At 42.5% G+C, this 17,802-nt stretch overlaps 2 protein-coding genes across 6 annotated transcripts in view; both read left to right on the top strand.

The window, feature by feature from the left end:
- The window catches only part of ADAM17 (ADAM metallopeptidase domain 17), a 443,735-nt gene that overhangs the window by 159,687 nt on the left and 266,246 nt on the right, over nucleotides 1–17,802 (top strand). The window lies entirely within an intron of this gene.
- ITGB1BP1 (integrin subunit beta 1 binding protein 1) lies at nucleotides 12–13,349 on the top strand. Of its 5 annotated transcripts, none has more exons than XM_032795194.2 (8): nucleotides 12–164; nucleotides 758–856; nucleotides 4,243–4,344; nucleotides 6,552–6,630; nucleotides 8,396–8,532; nucleotides 9,603–9,695; nucleotides 11,577–11,726; nucleotides 12,869–13,349. In XM_032795194.2, exons 3-8 carry the CDS (start codon nucleotides 4,273–4,275, stop codon nucleotides 12,938–12,940), a joined length of 603 nt encoding a protein of 200 aa, XP_032651085.1. In that variant the 5' UTR covers nucleotides 12–164; nucleotides 758–856; nucleotides 4,243–4,272; the 3' UTR covers nucleotides 12,941–13,349. The 5 variants fall into 5 exon arrangements, with proteins under 5 accessions (XP_032651085.1, XP_032651090.1, XP_032651087.1 ...); XM_032795199.2 differs by having other exon boundaries at nucleotides 49–138; nucleotides 758–786; nucleotides 12,869–13,024; XM_032795198.2 differs by having other exon boundaries at nucleotides 76–164; nucleotides 758–786; nucleotides 12,869–13,024.

The raw sequence follows: 17,802 nt of genomic DNA on the forward strand, positions 1-17,802 counted from the left end.
CTCCCTCTCACGGCGCCTGCGCGCGGGAGGCCGGCGGGCGCGGCAGACGCGCGTTCCCGGGGCAGCGAGTGCGGAGGAGCCGTGCTGGGTCCCGGGCGGAAGGCGAGTCCCCGGCGCGTACCGAGCCCAGCCGCTGCGGTGAGGAGCGCGTGCCCTGCCTGCCGGTGCGGCCCCATCCTCGTTCCGGGGGGCGCCGGGTCCCGAGGCGGGATGGGGATGAGGGGACTTCAGTACTGGGAGGTGCCCGGGCTGGAGGGGTCCGTGGGGCTGGGGGATCCCAGTGTTGGGATGTGCCTAGGGTGGAGGGGTCCATGGCAGGACGGGGGTGGGGCGGGGCGGATCCCAGTGCTGGGAGGTGCCCGGGCTGGAGGGGTCCTAGTGCTGGGACATGCCTGGGCTGGAGGGGTGCCAGTGTTGGGATGTGCCTAGGGTGGAGGGGCCCATGGCAGGACGGGGGTGGGGGGGATCCCAGTGCTGGGAGGTGCCCGGGCTGGAGGGGTCCCAGTGCTGGGATGTGCTTGGGCTGGAGGGGTCCATGGCAAGACGGGGGTGGGGGGATCCCAGTGCTGGGAGGTGCCTAGGCTGGAGGAGTCCATGGCAGGACGGGGGTGGGGTGGGGAATCCCAGTGTTGGGACGTACCTGGGGTGGAGGATCCCAGTATTGGGATGTGTCTGGGGTAGAGGAGTCTGTGGCAAGATGGGGGTGTGGGGACCCCAGCCCTGGGGTGTGAGTTCCCCATCTTTCTTGTTTCTTAAGGAGCCAATCTGGAGTCAGATACCTTGACGGTGAGCACCATGTAAATACCTAGGCAGACAGAAGTGACTGAAGCCTCTGAGAGGCTCTCAGGTGCACCTGGTAAGCGCTGTTTGTGCTGTTTATAAGCAGGGCCTGAGGTTTTGTCTCTGTGCCAAATTCCAGCTACTCATATCTAGATTTGGCAAAATTTGGTATATTTGTTTATAATTTAGATGGGTAGTGTTGATGTTTAATATAAGCATTTTAAATATTTTTATCAATTAAAATTTTGCACAAAATTGTGTTTTAAGGTGTCCCCCCCATTTTTATTTAAATTTTCAAATTTGGGAAAATATGGGGGGGTGTCAGACTATGGCGTTATCAGTCAGTAATGACAATAGCCATTGAGATTCAGGAAGTTAAAGCTTTACAACCATTGATACAAATTGTCAGCATCACATGTCAAAATATGCAAACTAAATATCCTTAAATCAAACTCTAATAAGTTCTCAAGTAGCATTTGTCTTACTTTGTAAATTTCAATTATTGACGGAAATAGTTTTTGTCCATTTGTGTGTGTGGGCATGGTGAAATTGACATTTATCAACATTTACCAATACAAATCTAGTCTTTCTATGGCTACTCATATCCTTCACTGTGGCTAATAAAATATTATCAAATTGGGTTGGATATGCCAAGAACTGAAATGGCACATGAGGTGCAGAGCTTTCTCTTTTCTGAACACTATGGTTGTTCACTGAGGCCACTTAGATATAGTGAAAACAACAATGTTTATTATCAAAAATCAGAGATTCAGTGACAGTGAATGAGAATATTGGAAACAAATGGCTATATGTAAAAGAAAATCATAGTTAAGTTTAGTCTCCAGAAAACCTAACAGCTAACCTTCTGTCTAAGGAAATTTATGTCACACAAAGTTCTTTCCACTGTTTTCAATCAAGCCTTATTGAGACCCCTCTTTCGTGAAGTAAAATTTCACTGTCCATTTACTTCCTAAGTGAAGGATGACAGGGTGTCTGCTTTGTCCCCCAAATATATTAGAGCAAACCTTCAATATGTACCTCAAGATAGGCTTCTTACCTCCTCTTTGCTTCTACCTGATACTTTTCTATCGTTGAAGTTTTTACAGTCCTTATTAGCATTCAGTTCAAACTGGTGAGAAGAGTTCTAGTGTCAGTTATACAATAGTAAATTTACATATAAGCAGCCAGCTAGATAAACATTTTTTCTCTAAGGCCAGATTTACACTAAAAAGTTAATCTTGCTTAGGGGTGTGAAAATGCACATCCTTTAGCGATGTAGTTAAGCCAACCTAATACCTGGTGTAGACAGCACTAGATTTATGGAAAAATTCATCCGTTGATTTAGCTACTACTTCTGGTCTGCAGCAAGTGGCTACACTGAGGCCTGGTCTACACTGAAAAATTACACTGGCATAATGATGCCTTTCAGGAGTGTGAAAAATCCACACCCCTGAGTGGCATAGTACACTGTCATTAAGTCCCCATGGAGACTGCACTAGGTCAATGGAAGAGTTCATCCATTACTCTAAGTACAGCCTCTTGGGGAGGGGGACCACCTACACCTGTGGGAGATCCCTTCAGTCACTGAAGTGCTAAGCAACGCAGATGTAGCCTTTTAACTGTAGGCAGGCCATGAAGTGCTACGGGTGTGCAACTATAACAGAGGTGGCCAAACTTACTGACCCTCCAAGTCACAGATGACAATCTTCAGAAGCTCGAGACTTGGGGCTTCAGCCCTGTGGGAGGCATCTTCTAGGGCTGAGGGCCTCAGCCCCACTACTGCTGAAGCCCCAAGACCCCCCCTCCCCACTGGGCAGAAGCCCCTACTGCATCACCTCTCTGCAAGGCAGAGGTTCCCATCTCCCCACCCCCAATCTGGTAGGTGGAGAACAGGGGGTGGGGGTCTCCATGAGCCACACTTTAACTGTAAAAGAGCTGCATGTCGCTGGCGAGCCACAGTTTGGCCACTCCTGTGCTATAGGGCTTGAGGGTAGACGTAGCCTGACAGAGAGCCCGTTTTTCACCTTTGCTGGTGGTCAGTCCCTAGCTATCTTGTAATTTTCAGTGTGTATACAGAACTCCTTATGTATCCACACATGATTTTTGCAATATAGATGACTGTTGTGACACCACCTTGTATTTGAGACTTCATATGATACTCCTTAGTGAACTAGAATATGTAAGCCAGACCCAGGAGATCCTCGTAACCCCTCTGCATCCCTTCTTTGTCCTTTGCCAGTTGGCACTAAGAGCTTCCCGGGTCACAGTCAGTCATTCTAAACTTACAATTCGAGCCTAGTGATTCAGTTAGTTACAATCACTAAAGGCCATGGACCCATCATTTTTACTTGTGGTAAAGTGCCCTGTGCCCTTCACGTGCTATATAAATGATGACACTCATGTGCTTATATTAGTAGGACTGCATCCAAGTTTTCACTTTTTTTAATTTTGTTGCTCACAAACAAAGTGTGATACAGGCTCAAGATCAAATATAGTGAGCTCTTTGTTTAGAGGACCATTGGGAAATCAAATGGGGTTGCCTAAGCTTACTTAATGAAACTTGCACCTAAACTTTATTTTCCCTGATGCCGATTTTATTGGCAAACTGCTTTTGATCTCTCTCTCCTCTACTCTTGATGACTTTGGAGATGTCTAGTCCTCCTCATCTGCCTGTTACTGCTTGCAAGTTCCCTTACTTTACCACAGTAAAGCCTAATTATATAGCATGGGAAGTAGGCCATTTTTCTGGTTCATGTAATGTGATGCTCCTTCTTTGGGGCCTATAATAGGTTCAGAGAGTGCTTTTCCCTAATTCTGTCCAAGAAACAAGGTTTAATAACCCTGTACAGTACAGTTAACTTCCCCTGCCTCCCAGATGAAGAGATGTAGTTGGTGTTAGGTCAGAGATGGACAACAGTTCTGCTTCATAAGTTCTCAGTCAGCCTCATGTCTCTTTATAAAGTAAGTCCTTTGGTTCTCAAGCCTCAGGAGAAGTTTAAGAGGTTGAATATGAGACTCTAATAATGAAGACTGCCTCTGATTTTATGCTGCTGTACGGCTTTGGGCAAATCACTTAACCTCTCTTCCTGAATTTCCGTATCTATAAGAATAGAAAGGATTTTAACTTTGCTGCTTTACATGTTCTGTTAATTAGTTACCTCACAATGCTGTTGTAAGAATCAATTTTCTAATGTGTGTAAAGCAGGAAAGTTAAAATCCTTCCTTTTCTTATAGATAAGGAAATTCAGGAAGAGAGGTCAAGTGTTTTGCCCGATGCCATACACAAGTGGCACAGTCATAAGAAATAGATTCATACTCCCAGTCCCATCCTCAGAATCATTAGTCTAGTGGTCCCCCACCATTCTCCACTTTGCACACAAAGCCCACCATGTTTTTTGGCAGGGACTCCTCCTCTTACAGGTGTAATGTGACAGGTTTTATTTTTAATTCTCCTTCCTTTAGCATTTTCTTTGATCCAATTATGGTGAAAAAATGTTCAGAAAAGGGAAAAAACGACACAGCAGCAGCAGCTCCCAAAGCAGTGAAATCAGTACTAAAAGCAAGGTAAGCTGAATTGGGAGTATAGTATGTTTGTGGGACAGTTTTATTTGCTGTGAACTAACAGTTTGCAGAGAGCTTGGAAACTGGGACTCCTAGCGCTTCCAGTCTCCTTGGCAGCTAGCCAGGTCTACAGGATTGTTTCTGGTGGAATGGAGTAAAAAAAATCAAACCATCTCCATGAAACATTTTAATTTCAATAAATTGACAAATTGACAAAAATGTTATGTTTCTCTGACCAGCTCTAATCAGAAACCCTTCCTGGAATTAAAGTGTTATCAGGTACAGGTTAAGGTATGTTATTCCTTAAGAACTCAACCCTCTCCCCCCTTTTTTTTCTGGCTTTCAAGAGGGACATTTATACTCCTTAACTGAAATTAATTCCTCCTATTCTTTAAAAGGAGAGAGACACCAGTGTAGAAGCATTACTGTTTCAGAACTAGAATGCATCTGCACAAAGACAAATCATTGTTTTAATTAGAGATGACAGGTCAGTCAGCTGACTGATACAATATTTATACCCGTTGAACTTATGTTGCCCTTTTAATAATAGTTGTAAATTTGGGCGATGGATTAAATTATCAAAGTCTTAGGGAGATTTGCATTCTAAAGAAGAAAAGTCATTTCGATTGTCAGAGTTAATCTGAATTTCTTTCATGGAATATTTGACCTATTTTGACCAATAAGTTAACATTCCAAGTCAAATGATGAATTAAGGGGATTTTAGGTTGTAAATCCCTCAGAGTTTGGACTGCATCTTTATTTGTCATGTACAGAATCAAGCACACTGATGCTTAATAAGTAGCAAATGTTGATAGCTGACTGCCTTGCTCTGGCTGGTTTATTAGAGTCTTTAATATGATCATGATGTTCGCAGAAATAAACATCTCATTTGCTTTTTTTGTCTGTGAAATCAAACAATATCAGAATTAGTTTTTGGTTGTAAGTAGCATGCCGTCCTTCCATCATACAAGTATAAATCCCATTGATGTTGAGTTAGGAGTCTACTTAGACTACTTTGACCATGAGAGCACGAGAAAGGAGTTGTACAAAAAAATATACTTACTGCTTTTTTAATGTTGAAGTATTAGTTACTTAGGTTCAGAGGAGAGCCATGAGAATGACTAAGGATTGGAAAACATGTCATAGTGAAAGACTCAAGGAGCTCAGTCTGTTTAGCTTAACAAAGAAAAAGTTAAGGGTTGATCTGATCACTGTTCATACATTTTATTTTTGTGAACAAAAATTTGATAATTGGGTCTTCAGTCTAGTCGACCAAGATATAAGAAGTTCCAGTGGCTGGAAGTTGAAGCTAGACAAAGTCAGAAGGGAAAAATGTACAAATTCGTAATAGTGAAGGTAATTAGCTATTGAAACAATTTACCAGGATTGTAGATTTTCAAACACTGCCAGTGTTTGACTCAAGATTAGATGTTTTTATAAAGGAAACACTCTAGTTCAAACAGGAATTATTTGGGAGAATTTCCATAGCCTGTGTTACAGAGGTGGTCATTTTAGATGATCACAATGGTTCCTTCTGGCCGTATAATTTGACACTTTCAAAAACTTCTAAGATAGCCATTAAAAGCGAGAGTGAGCTTGATTCTTCAGAACAAGCTAGCCAAATCAAAAAAAACTTCTCTTTATTTTATACAATATTTCTTTCCTATCTTAAAGCATAAGTTCTCTGATCTAATAAGTACATTCTGTCAGATAGCTGGTGAATGATGACTTAAATCTTGTAGGATTTCTTACAAGGTTGCATTTTTAATGTAAATCTCATTGCAAAAAGGTCATGTTATATCAAATATTAGTGAGAATCATGCACTTGTCAGTTTCCTAAAGGTTACGCTATTTAGTTGAAGGAAAGAGACAGTGGACATAAACTTTTTAAAGTTCATTTTCTCTGCTTTTTCTTCCATCTCTCCTCTCTCTGTTTCAAAAACGTTTGAAAGCTTTTGAGAGACCCTTGTAGAGTTTACATTGGTGTAAATAAGTCAGACTGATACTCTTTCAAGTTTTATTATACCAATCCTTTGGAGAAGTATGACTTTTTTGATCATGTTTCACTTGATCTAATTTCTTTTAAATAGCGCTGGACCATAAAAGTTAGAAGATTATAATGAAATATGTAAGAGCAGAAAATCTGAAGATAAATTAACATTTTCAGTTATTAACTGGCATTTTTATATATTTTTTTCCCCTATAACTAGTCTGTTGACTCCAGTCTTGGTGGACTTTCCAGATCGAGCACTGTGGCTAGTCTAGATACAGACTCCACTAAAAGTTCAGGTATGTAACCAGTGCTGAGACAGACTTGTTTGAAGATGGATTAATTTTATAAAATGTAGGATTGTGTGTAAAAGTTGGGAGAAGGGAAGAGGTGAGAAAATGTAAGTTCACATTGTGTGAATGATGCTTTACACATATACAGGTAGTCAGTTGAGGGCAAACCTATTAGATGGCCCACTTACTAGCACATGAGCTGCTGCAGTCTAGAATAGAAAGTGATCTTTGAGACTAGAAATGCCAGGAAGGTATACAGAAGTTCAGAGGGAGGTGTAGCAAGACTGTGGAAGGCAAAGGAGAGGAAGGAAACAGGTGCAACGGTAGGGATCAGTTTGAAACAACAGAGTATTGTAGCAGAGCCTCGTGGTTCCTGCCTCTCTTCTGGTCTACAAACTATTCAGAGACCCTTGTGCTGGTCCAACACCTTGTGCAGTTTATTTACATGTGGAGTCTCACCAGCTTCATAACATATACAGCTCCTATAACAAGCAGAGGAAAGCAATCTCTGTCTCCCCTTACTGCCTGCTTTCCCCTTTCCATTTCCGTCCTGTGTAGGGTGACCAGATGTCCCGATTTTATAGAGACAGTCCTGATATTTGGGGCTTTGTCTTATATAGGTGCCTGTTATCCCCCACTCCATCCCGATTATTCACGCATGCTGTCTGGTCACCCTAGTCCTGTGCCTATTTGTGGGCTCTGGCTAATGGCTTAATTAGCCTTTCTGCCCTGCCCCCAACACAAATTAGACACAGCTCTGTTCAGTCAGCTCCATTCAGCCTCGCTTGATTGGAGCCGCTGTGACCAAAGTGCTGACTCAGCCTTTCTGGCCTAGCACTTGGTCACGGGGGTGTATGTTACAGGGATGTTGTTAAGAGGAAAGAAGTTTCAGGCTTAGATCCAAAGCCCTGTGAGATCTAAGAGCATTTTCATAGACTTACTGGGCTTTGAATAAAGCCCTCAGCCCAGAGAACTGGCTTCTCATTGTGCTTCAGTGTTTATGCATATCATGAAGAAAGTGGAAATACTTAGTGCTTATATTTACAAACTGTGTAACATGATGCTATAATACCAAAAAGAATATTCACCTCTCTGAAGGCAAAATAGTAATTCTGTGTCCAGTGTGTTCCCCAGAGTCTGCGTCTACATATGCCACAGTAAAAAGCTGGCTGTGTCCACGCTGCAGTGTGTGACTATATCTGTCAGTGAAAGGCTCTGGCAGAGAGAAGGCAGCAGGGAAAGGCTTCTGCAACTCCCTGCTGCCAGAGACTTTCACTGCAATTGGTTTCATTTTATAGTTCTTGTGTGTACCAGGTAAATGCTCCACTCTCGGGTCTTACCATGGCTGAGGGATGTATAAATCCAAACAAAAATTCTTGTACATTTAAAAAAAAAATCTTAGATTTAAGTTGCCCAACTTCTCTGTTAGAGTAGACCATACTTTACAATAGACTTGTGTCGTCATATTTTTCTCTGTACCAAAGACCGTTCTGTGGTAGCACACTAAAAGGAATCATCCCGTCAAAAGTTAAGGAAAGATGAGGTTAGTATACTATGAACCAAATAACACAAGAGTGTTAGGTGTCTTTGCTACCCTTCTTGTTTCATAATTGTTTCAGTGGGGAGATCCAGTGTTTGAGCCAAGGGAGCAAAAGATTATTCAAAATTCATAGATTAAAAAAGACCAAAGAGACTTTCCAGCACCAAAGGAAGAATAGACGTTACTGCTTAAGTAGAACAGTTCTTTGAATTTACAGTTCTTTTGTTATAGGACAAAGCAACAGTAATTCAGATACCTGTGCAGAATTTAGAGTTAAATATGTTGGTGCCATTGAAAAATTGAAACTTGATGAGAGCAAGAGTCTGGAGGGACCATTGGACTTGATAAATTACATAGATGTGGCACAGGTAAGTCTTTATAATGAGAGACAAAACATATACAAATACATCAAAATATTTTAACCAATGTTTCTTCCTACTGTGTATTTATCATATGATCAGATGTCTTGTTTCTGAAGTGCCTTAAACTGTACAAATAATTTACTGTATTAAAACATGCATCCTTTGCACTGAGAGCTCAACTGCCGCCAAGCTACCTCCTGGTTAGTAGTTGAAGGGTATACTTCAGAAAAACAAATTGCTACTGCAGGAAGCAGTGCTGTTGACACAGAAACCTGAGGCATGATTGAACGAATATCGTCAGGGGTTTGCTGGTGGCAGAAAGCTACAGTCCAGAGAGTCTGTCTCTAGCCCTTGTGGCAGTATCCATGAAAGAAGACTACTTATGCCAACATTTTTCAACAACAGAGAGGAAATTTTCAGCTGAGGAATAAAAGTGAGAGCCTGACCACTCATGGCCATTTATAATTCCATTGTGTTAAGCTAGAATCTAGCTCACTCTGAGCTGTGCTGATCTTTGTAGTATCAAAAAGAATAAAAACAAAAAAGCTTTTATTAAAAAAAAAAAAGGGTTCCTTTGCAAGCTCAGTACTTGAATTCGTAAATGCCAGTTTATATTATAGAAATTAGATATTGCAAGTATAGCATACCTGCTGGTAGCACTCATAGCCATATACAAAAGTGTTCCTAATGTTGCACAAGCATTGCCAATAGCGGCATCAGTGCACCAAGATGTAGCAGCTATCAACATTCCTCTGCCTGCACTGTTTGTCCCTGAAACAGTACACTGCTAGTATAGCTGGGCCATAGAACAAACACAAAGGAAGGGACTGTAAGAAACCTCATTCTCCATAAAAAGTTCCCTTTCCAATCCTGAATAACTAAAAGAAACGCAGTGTTCTCCATCGTATCAAGGAATGTTTAAAGAAGAAAACCGCTTTATGGGGAACAACCCCATTAATGGTAATATTCCAGTAGTCTGAAATAAAATTAGAACAGAGAAAATGCAGGTTTTGTAATGAATAGCTTCATTATTTATGTCCTCTGTACACTAACACTTTTTTTGTTTCCCTCTAAAGCAAGACGGAAAGTTACCTTTTGTTCCAGCTGAAGAAGAGTTCATTATGGGAGTTTCTAAGTACGGTATTAAAGTCTCAACATCTGATCAGTATGTAAGTGTGTCTTTTTCTTAAAGGGCTTTATTTGGTGGAAGTTGGATGGTGGGCGATTCTGGAATAGGCATTTATCAGTGCCCTGATGAGTTTGCAGTTAAAGGACACTGGATGACCCAGTAATTATTTTCCATTTCAAAACTTCTGATCTCAGAGTAAGACTCCAGTTTTTGTTTTTAACCTGAAACAGAGAGACAGGAGGTTCTTGCCTTTCTAGCAAAACTGACTCAGATCTTCTCTTCAGAATGTAGTCTGTACTCTCCTCCTCGTGCATGAGTGACTTGGGGTTCTTGGCCCTCCAGCCAAAGCAAGAGTCTTCTCCTTCAGGGGCAAGTGAGAATCCCCCTCAAAAAACTCTTTCACCCTCCCTGGGTTTAGTAATTTTTATCCTGCTGGTGGTTCTTTTGCCGCCCTCTGGTAAAAGTCTCTAACCCCAAGGCTGATCCAGCAGATTCAATATTTTTTGGATTATAAATTTGATTCCTTTTCCCCCTTCTTCTCCCCCCCCCCCCCACTAGGGTCTGTCTTAGTTTTCACTGGATAAGGTGGGTATGGAAGTGGGAGATGGTCTTCCACCCTCATAAATCCCATCTTCCAGCCCCTAAACAAGAGCACATGTCCACTCCAGGCCTCAAGCTAACACTGACTCTTCATTGTCCCGGTGTTCCTTATGCTTGCTCTCTCCCCTCCTCTTGTGCTAGCCTTAGTCCCATCTGTACGAGGTCAGGTCTTTGAGTCCTTCTGCATCGTTCTAGTCTCTCTTGAAGCAGTTCCTCAAAAATGCCACAGGTAATCCCATCCTTTTTATGCTTTCATCTATCTAGTTTTGGGTCTTCCAACCCTTCTCTTACCCTCCCATTCAGAGTTTAACACCCTGTTTCCTATATATTCTTCCCATCTTCATTTCACATGCCCAAGCCATGTAAGCCTAGATTCCCTTAGATTTTCTGTCATTGGTACCATCTTTATACTTCCCCTAATTTGTTCTGTCCAAACATGATCCACCCTTGCAACTCCAAGCCTCCATCTTCATATTTATGTTTCTGCTGTATTTGAGATCTGCTCCTGTTTCTTCCTCGGTGCCCAGCATTCAGAGCTATACAAAAGCACAGGCCTAATTACCATCTTGTAGCTTTTACTTTTCAATTTGATAGGCATTCTCCTGTTGCAGATCACTCTGCTCACTTCTCTCTGTTTAGTCCATGCCTTTCCTGCTCTGTTTATAAGTTCATTGTTGAGTTTATCAATATCCTGTAGTATAAAACCTAGGTACTCGATACCTTTTGTAGTTCTGACCCCCTAGACATGTCTGTTGTCTTCCTCCAAGATATCTTCAAATCTGAAGACCGTATGCTGTTTTATTTCTGCTGATTTTCATGCCATTTGTTTCAAGTATGCATCTAAAAACTTTTCTAGTTTAATAGTCTGAGTCTAAAGCTTCATCATCATTTAGCAACCAAAAATGTTCTTAGATATGTAAGAATGGGATAGATGGGGACAGCTTCGACTCTAACTAAAAGAACAGCAGCAGAGGGATACAAGATACTTCTTCCCCCTCCCACCTCCATCAAATTTGTGCATTGTATCTTGGTCCTGTGCTAAACTGCTACTAGTTTGGTTATTTGTTCTTTTTAATCTTTACCTATTGCCCTCATTTGAAGATTCAAAATGTTATGGAGGTAATCTAAGGAAATGTTACCAGAGACAATGGGAGGGTTTGTCTTCTGTAAACAAGTGCACAGAGTGAGAGACTGAGCATTCCGTTCTAAAGACTACTAAGGGTTTTGTGAAAGGCAACTTGCGTAATAGTGAAAGCATGCAGAAAATTTCAATGTCTGTGCCCTGTTTTAGAATAACTTTTAATTTGCCATATGGTTGTAGGATGTTTTACATAGACATGCTCTGTATTTAATTGTGCGGATGGTCTGCTACGATGATGGTCTGGGAGCAGGAAAGAGTTTATTGGCTTTGAAGACGACAGATGCAGGTTATGAAGAATACAGTCTCTGGGTGTATCAGTGTAATAGTCTGGTAAGAATTCATGTTTACGGTTCTTAATTTAGGTAACAATACATTCTGGTGTCTAACTTCTTTACCTTCACGCTTAGAACATGGTATTTTTAACAGCACAGAAACCCAGTGGTAACATTCTGCAGTTGTATGGGACAGCCCAGGTGTACCACCTCTTGCATAATCACAGTCTTCTGCCAGCTGAAGAGTTAACTGGTTTCACAGAGAATAAATGGCTCCACATTTAAGGGGGAAAAAAATCATAGGATGCAGTGGATTAACTTTGTTTGAGGATCACTACCTTTACTGCTCTAAAATTTACAAAGCTATCATATGACCAGCCTTTTCCTTAGTTCTTTAGGTAGTGTCCCTTGGACTATGCAATTCTCCCATCCTTATGGCTAATAGTTGTACTAGCGACAAAAGGAGTTGTGCCCAGTTGTCTTCAACTAGTAAAACGTTGACTATCTAGGCAAAAACCTATTTAATCAGTGAAGCAATTATAGTGTAGCTGATGATGCCCAATCTGCTGTGCTACTATGCCTGACCACTGGTAAAAATAGCCGTTAGAGAGCGCTCCACTTGTACATCCAAATACAATAGTCTTTTTCCTCTCCTTGTTTGCTCTGTTCTTCCCGCAGGGCTATCGTATCAGTGGCACTATGCATTCAGTCTGGCATATTGCCATTGGAGGAGCTGATCGCCTCCTGTGGTATATTAAGGAAAGCAGCAGATGAGAGTGCCAGAGTATCGTGGTAGTATATGCTTTCTAGTCTCCATGCTACCAACTCTTCAGATGGTTTGGCAAAGGCATAAGGGAGCAAGTGGAGTAACCTTAGAATGCTGGTTACACCCTATAAACATAAATAATACAAGACTAAAAATTGTCTTTTTTCACACCTAAATTAATTTAAAACAGAGCTGTTTGCAGGCATAATTGCAAACAATAGAATTTAACACACAGCTCTCCTGTTTCAGTCTGTATAAGTGCTGAAAACATTATGTAGATCATGTTCTGCTTGAAGTTTAACAGATGGGAGGTTTTGCTGAAATACACCATGTAATAGCCAGAGCACCTAAGTAAATGCTAGTGAAAATATAACTGTCAATACATTATGCTTTTGAGCACGATTAACTGATTTTTATGGTGTTACACAACACAGGAACAAGCACAAGCTATTTGCAAAGTGTTATCAACAGCCTTTGATTCAGTTTTAACGTCAGAGAAGTCTTGAATTCTGCAGCTGTGTGTCATGGTACAGTATAAGAACACTTCATGCTGGAAGGAAGTACTGCTTCCCTTTGTGACTCTAGTCACTGACCAAGCATTTCAGAATGGAATAGAAGTGAGCCTTTAACTGCATGAAGAAGGATCATTAACACTGTGCAAAAGGAGAACAATAGAACTTCGTAAATAGGACAGAAGTTATTTTGATATTTACCCTAGTGACAACTGGAAACCCACAGCCCAACCAAGCCTTGCCTGAAGAAGTCATTGCAGAGTATCGCTGATCTTACATTTTGATTCATATAAAACCATGAACAGTAAGTTTTATACTGCACATGAAGTTTGTACCAAAGTGTTTTGTACATGAATGTAAATATTGGAGGACTGCAAAATAAAAGTTGGACACTTCCCTCAAATGCTGTCTATGAAACTGTCAAAGTACTGAGGGCATCTTTGTTTACATAGCTTAGATTAGAACACACAACAGCAGTAGTCAAATGGGAATGTGCAAATGCTTATGAGACTTGACTTATCTGCGTATCAGAGGTTGTATGTTGCTGTGGATTACACTGGGTCCTTATGCAGACTTACTTTAACATGTCATGACATCTTGATTTGTCACGTGGGGCTGTGTCAAAAGCATAACTTTCTCATAAGCAAATTAGAGAAATACAGTCTAGATGAAATTCCTGTAAAGTTGGTGCAAAACCATCTTCAGAGTAGTTGTCTGTCAAACTGGGAGGATGTGACCCAAAAGATTTTGAGCTACTCTAATCTGTTTTTAAGCACAGTACTGAAAATACTGCTTTGCCACCATTAACTGAAAATAGGTGAAAAAGTGAAATAAAATTAACTAGATTGGTTAAGAAAAATAAATAGGGTGGCAACAGTAGATCTTAACATTAAGATGCATAAGTTAACAGTTGGATACATATTGAATAGGTGAGCTAATTGTTTACAGTTAAAGAGTTTGGTAATTTGGTGTGTGTAGAGTGTTAGCACACAGCCAAGGAGAGGGAGTTGACCGTTTAAGCAGTTTGGTCTACAACTAGTATGTTAGCAGGCAGATGTGGACTGAGGTTAAGAAAAGGTCACTCCAATACTGCACATAGCGGTCAGTCAGGCATGCTCAATCCAAAACTTAAGTGTGGGTCACCAGACCATAATACTAAGACTAGTTGTGTAACAGCTTTAATAGACTAATCACAACTGCTAAATCTGTCAAAGTATGAACCAATCAGAGAAGATTTAAAGGTGATTGGCAAATAGAGTATGCTAATAACAGGATTGGGAAACAAGCAGTCTGAAAGGGTCTAATGCAGAGGTGGGTGAACTATGGCCTGACGGCCACATCTGGCTGACCAGATGTTTTAATGCAGCCCTTGAACTCCCACAAGGAAGTGGGGTCTGGGGCTTGCGCTGCTCTGGCGCTCCAGCTGAGGAGTGAGGTCAGGATCTTGTTCCACTCTGCACGACTCCTGGAAGCAGTGGCACATCCTCCTCTCCGGCTCCTATGTGTAGGGGCAGCCAGGGGACTCTGTGTGCTGTCCCTGCAGCTCCCATTGGCCAGGAACCGCAGCCAATGGAGGCTTCAGGGGTGGCGCCTGCAGACAGGGCAGCACACAGAGCTGCCTGGCCACACCTCCATGTAGGACCCGGAGTGGGAACAAGCCTCTGTTTCTGGGAGCTGCTTGAGGTAAGCGCCACCTGGACCCTGCCACCCTCCCGTGCCCCAGCCCTGATCTCCCTCCTTCCAAACCCCTCAATCTCAGCCCAAAGCACCATCAACCCCTCATCCCTAGTCCCACCTCAGAGCCCACATCCACAGCTTGAGGCCTCCTGCACTCCAACCCCCAATTGAATGAGCTTTTATGGCCCACCATACAATTTGCAGACCCAGATATGGCCCTCAGGCCAAAAGGTTTGCTCACCCCTGGGTCTAGTGGCTGGTAAAAATGAATAAAAGGCAGACAGCAGGCAAGAGTCAGTTGGTCGGTCTGTTGAGAATACTAGGAGCAGGAGAAGGAAGCAGAAGTAACAGTAGCAGCAGCTGGGACGCTGGGACAGAGCAGAAAAGGATCCTGACAGAGCAGAGGGAGAAAAAAGACTACAGAGAGTAAGCATGCTATTTATAGTGTAAGATATAGAATAGGAATAGGATTAATGAGTCTCTGTCTATTATAATAAAGATCTGTGTCTGTTATGAATGTTACATTGTTCTGTAGGTATAAGGTTTAAGATTGCAGTCAGTAACTGCAGGCAACTAAATCACTGCATGCAGAATGCAGCTGCTTAGTATTGCTCTCACTATGTTTATGGTTTGGGTACTTTTAGCCTGTACTTAAGGGATTTAAGTTTGTTTTGATTGTTGTTTAGATCAATCTTCCCTGATTATTTAGTGTAACTAATTGTAAGAAAATACTTTGTTTTGAAAGCATATTGCCCGGGTGTCTGTCCAAGGGTAAACAGATCTAGTCTTCTGGGGAATTTCCTGAAGAGTATAGGGAGATCCTTAGTAAACCCTGGCAATTCTACTAGGGCAGGCCCTTTCCTTTCACTTTGCAGGAACAGATTAATAGGTTAACATGTGGGGAACCCAGGAAGCAAGCAATAGGAGAGCTATTCTGGGATCCCAGAGTCTGTTCTTGGGGTAACAGGTGAACATCATGGGGATCTGTTCTGGGTCTCATATTTTTCAACATTTCCATTAATGACTTTGATAAAGGAGTGGCGAGTGCTCAGAAAATTTGCAGATGACACACAAGCTAGGAGAGGTTGTAAGCACTTTGGAGGACAGGATTAGAATTCAAAATGACCTGGAGAACTGGTCTAACAAACATCAAAAAGATGAAATTCAATAAAAACCAGTGAAAGTACTTCATTTGGAAGGACAAAATCAGGGAATAACTGGGTAGGTAATAAATAGTACCGCTGAAGAGGATTTGGAGGTTATAAAGAATCACTAATTGAATGAGCAAATAATGTGATGCATTGTCACAGGGTTCACTCACTGCTGGTGGTGCCTCCTCCTGGCCATCCTGGGGATTAGCTCCAGCCAGGCATTGTGCCCTCTGGCTGTCTCTCTCCTGTTCCTCTCTTACTCCAAGACCTTTAGCCTCTTCTTTGTGCCTTGGCCTTGTGGCCAGGTCACTACATGGTTCCCCTTTCCAGGGAGAAGTGTAAAGTCTTTTCTGGAGAAAATCATCCCAGGCACTCTCTTCAGGGGCTGGTAGGGGAACCTGGGCCTGTACTCAAGGCTCTAACTTAGGAGCCCTGCAGTTAGCAGCCAGGGCCTGCACTGCTATTTCTTGCTGCAGTTCCCCTGAGCCTTCTCCTAACTTCCCTTGTCTGGGTTTACCAGTCGCCAAACTACCTCCTCCTATAGAGCATCTGTGGGCTATCCTCTCCTCCTAAGGAGTGACTGCAGCCTACCTTCTGGCAGTCCCTATCTGTGCTCAACTCCTGGGCTTTATACAGGCCCTTCCTGTTCCTGCCCAGCTGGGCCTCATTTAATAAACCCCTGCACCCTAGCTTTTCCTTCAGGTGCAGCCTGGGGAGTTAATTGGCCCACCTCACCAACTTAACTCCTTCCAATCCTGTATGGGGTGAACACCCTATTACAGGCATATTAATAGGAATGTAATATGTAAGGCTATGATTTAATCATGGGTATTTATAATAAAAATTTAATAAAAGTCATGGACAAGAAACAAAAAAATCACAGCTCCATGACCTGTCCATGACAGATTCAATTGGGTATTTATGGTATGAGGGCAAGTGGGTGCTGCCAGGGGAGCCCTGGGGAACCAATGGCTGGGGAGAAGCTCTGAGGGATCTGCTGCTGGGGAGTGTGTATTAAGCCCTGGGGTGCCAGCAGCTGCTCTGGCCACTCTGGGACCACTGCCAGGAGACTTGAGCTACAGCAGCTCCTGCCACCCCTGGGGACAGCTGTTCATGCGGTCCCCTGGGCCAGCTGCATTGGCCACTGCCTGGGCAATCCTTGGGGCCAGCTGCCCATAGCTGCCAGAGCCAGGGCTACTCCAGCAGTGGGTGGTGCAAGTGACTGCAGAGCTGCTCCAGTAGCTGATGTGGCTGTCCCCAGGGCTGCCTGAGCAGCTAGCCCCGGGGTCAGCCACATGGGCTGCTGTAGAAGTCACGGAGCCCATGTCATATGTAAGAAAAAGGAGATAATTGTCATGCTGGCCTCAGCTAAAGTACTTTGTCCAGTTCTGGGTGCCACATGTTAGGAAAGATCTGAACAATTTGGAGAGGGTCTAGATCAGTGGCTTTCAACCATTTTTCATTTGCAGACCTCAAAAATAATTTCAAATGGAGATGCAGACCCCTTTGGAAATTGAACCTGTAGTCTGCAGACTCCTACCACAGAAGTCTTAGATTGAAAACCTGACTGAACAGATAGATGGATGTTGCACATGCTCAGCCCTGCATTTGACTCAGAGAGACAGGAAGCTAAACTGTGGGTTTCTATGGTAACAACAACACTGTCAGGTTTTGACCAATAGGTGGAGGTATTCACATACTTTAGTTCATCAGAAAAATTGAATGCCTTTTTTGGGATCTGAAACTTTATTTTCAGTCACCTCTCATTGACTGCTTAGACAGTCTACAAACCCCCAGGGGTCCATATACCAGTGGTTTTCAACCTGTGGCCTAGAGAGCTTCAAACAAGTCAAGTTTTCTAAACAGTCTATGTGGAAAGATTAAAAAAATTGAGCATGTTTATCCTGAGAAACTAAGAGTGAGGAGGGGCTTGTTAAGTCTTCATATATGCTCAGGGCTGTTATAAAGAGGATGGCGATCAATTAGTCTTTAAGTCCACTGAAGCTTAATCTGCAGCATGGGTAGTTA

The sequence above is a fragment of the Chelonoidis abingdonii genome, chromosome 3 (assembly GCF_003597395.2).
Source record: "Chelonoidis abingdonii isolate Lonesome George chromosome 3, CheloAbing_2.0, whole genome shotgun sequence".
In the NCBI taxonomy this organism is placed as follows: Eukaryota; Metazoa; Chordata; order Testudines; family Testudinidae; genus Chelonoidis; species Chelonoidis abingdonii.

Coding starts and splice junctions, on each gene's coding strand:
- ITGB1BP1 (XM_032795194.2), top strand. CDS start 4,273: ATGTTCAGAAAAGGGAAAAAACGACACAGCAGCAGCAGCTCCCAAAGC. Junction 4,345..6,551: donor AAATCAGTACTAAAAGCAAG/GTAAGCTGAATT, acceptor CCCTATAACTAG/TCTGTTGACTCCAGTCTTGG. Junction 8,533..9,602: donor ATTACATAGATGTGGCACAG/GTAAGTCTTTAT, acceptor TTCCCTCTAAAG/CAAGACGGAAAGTTACCTTT.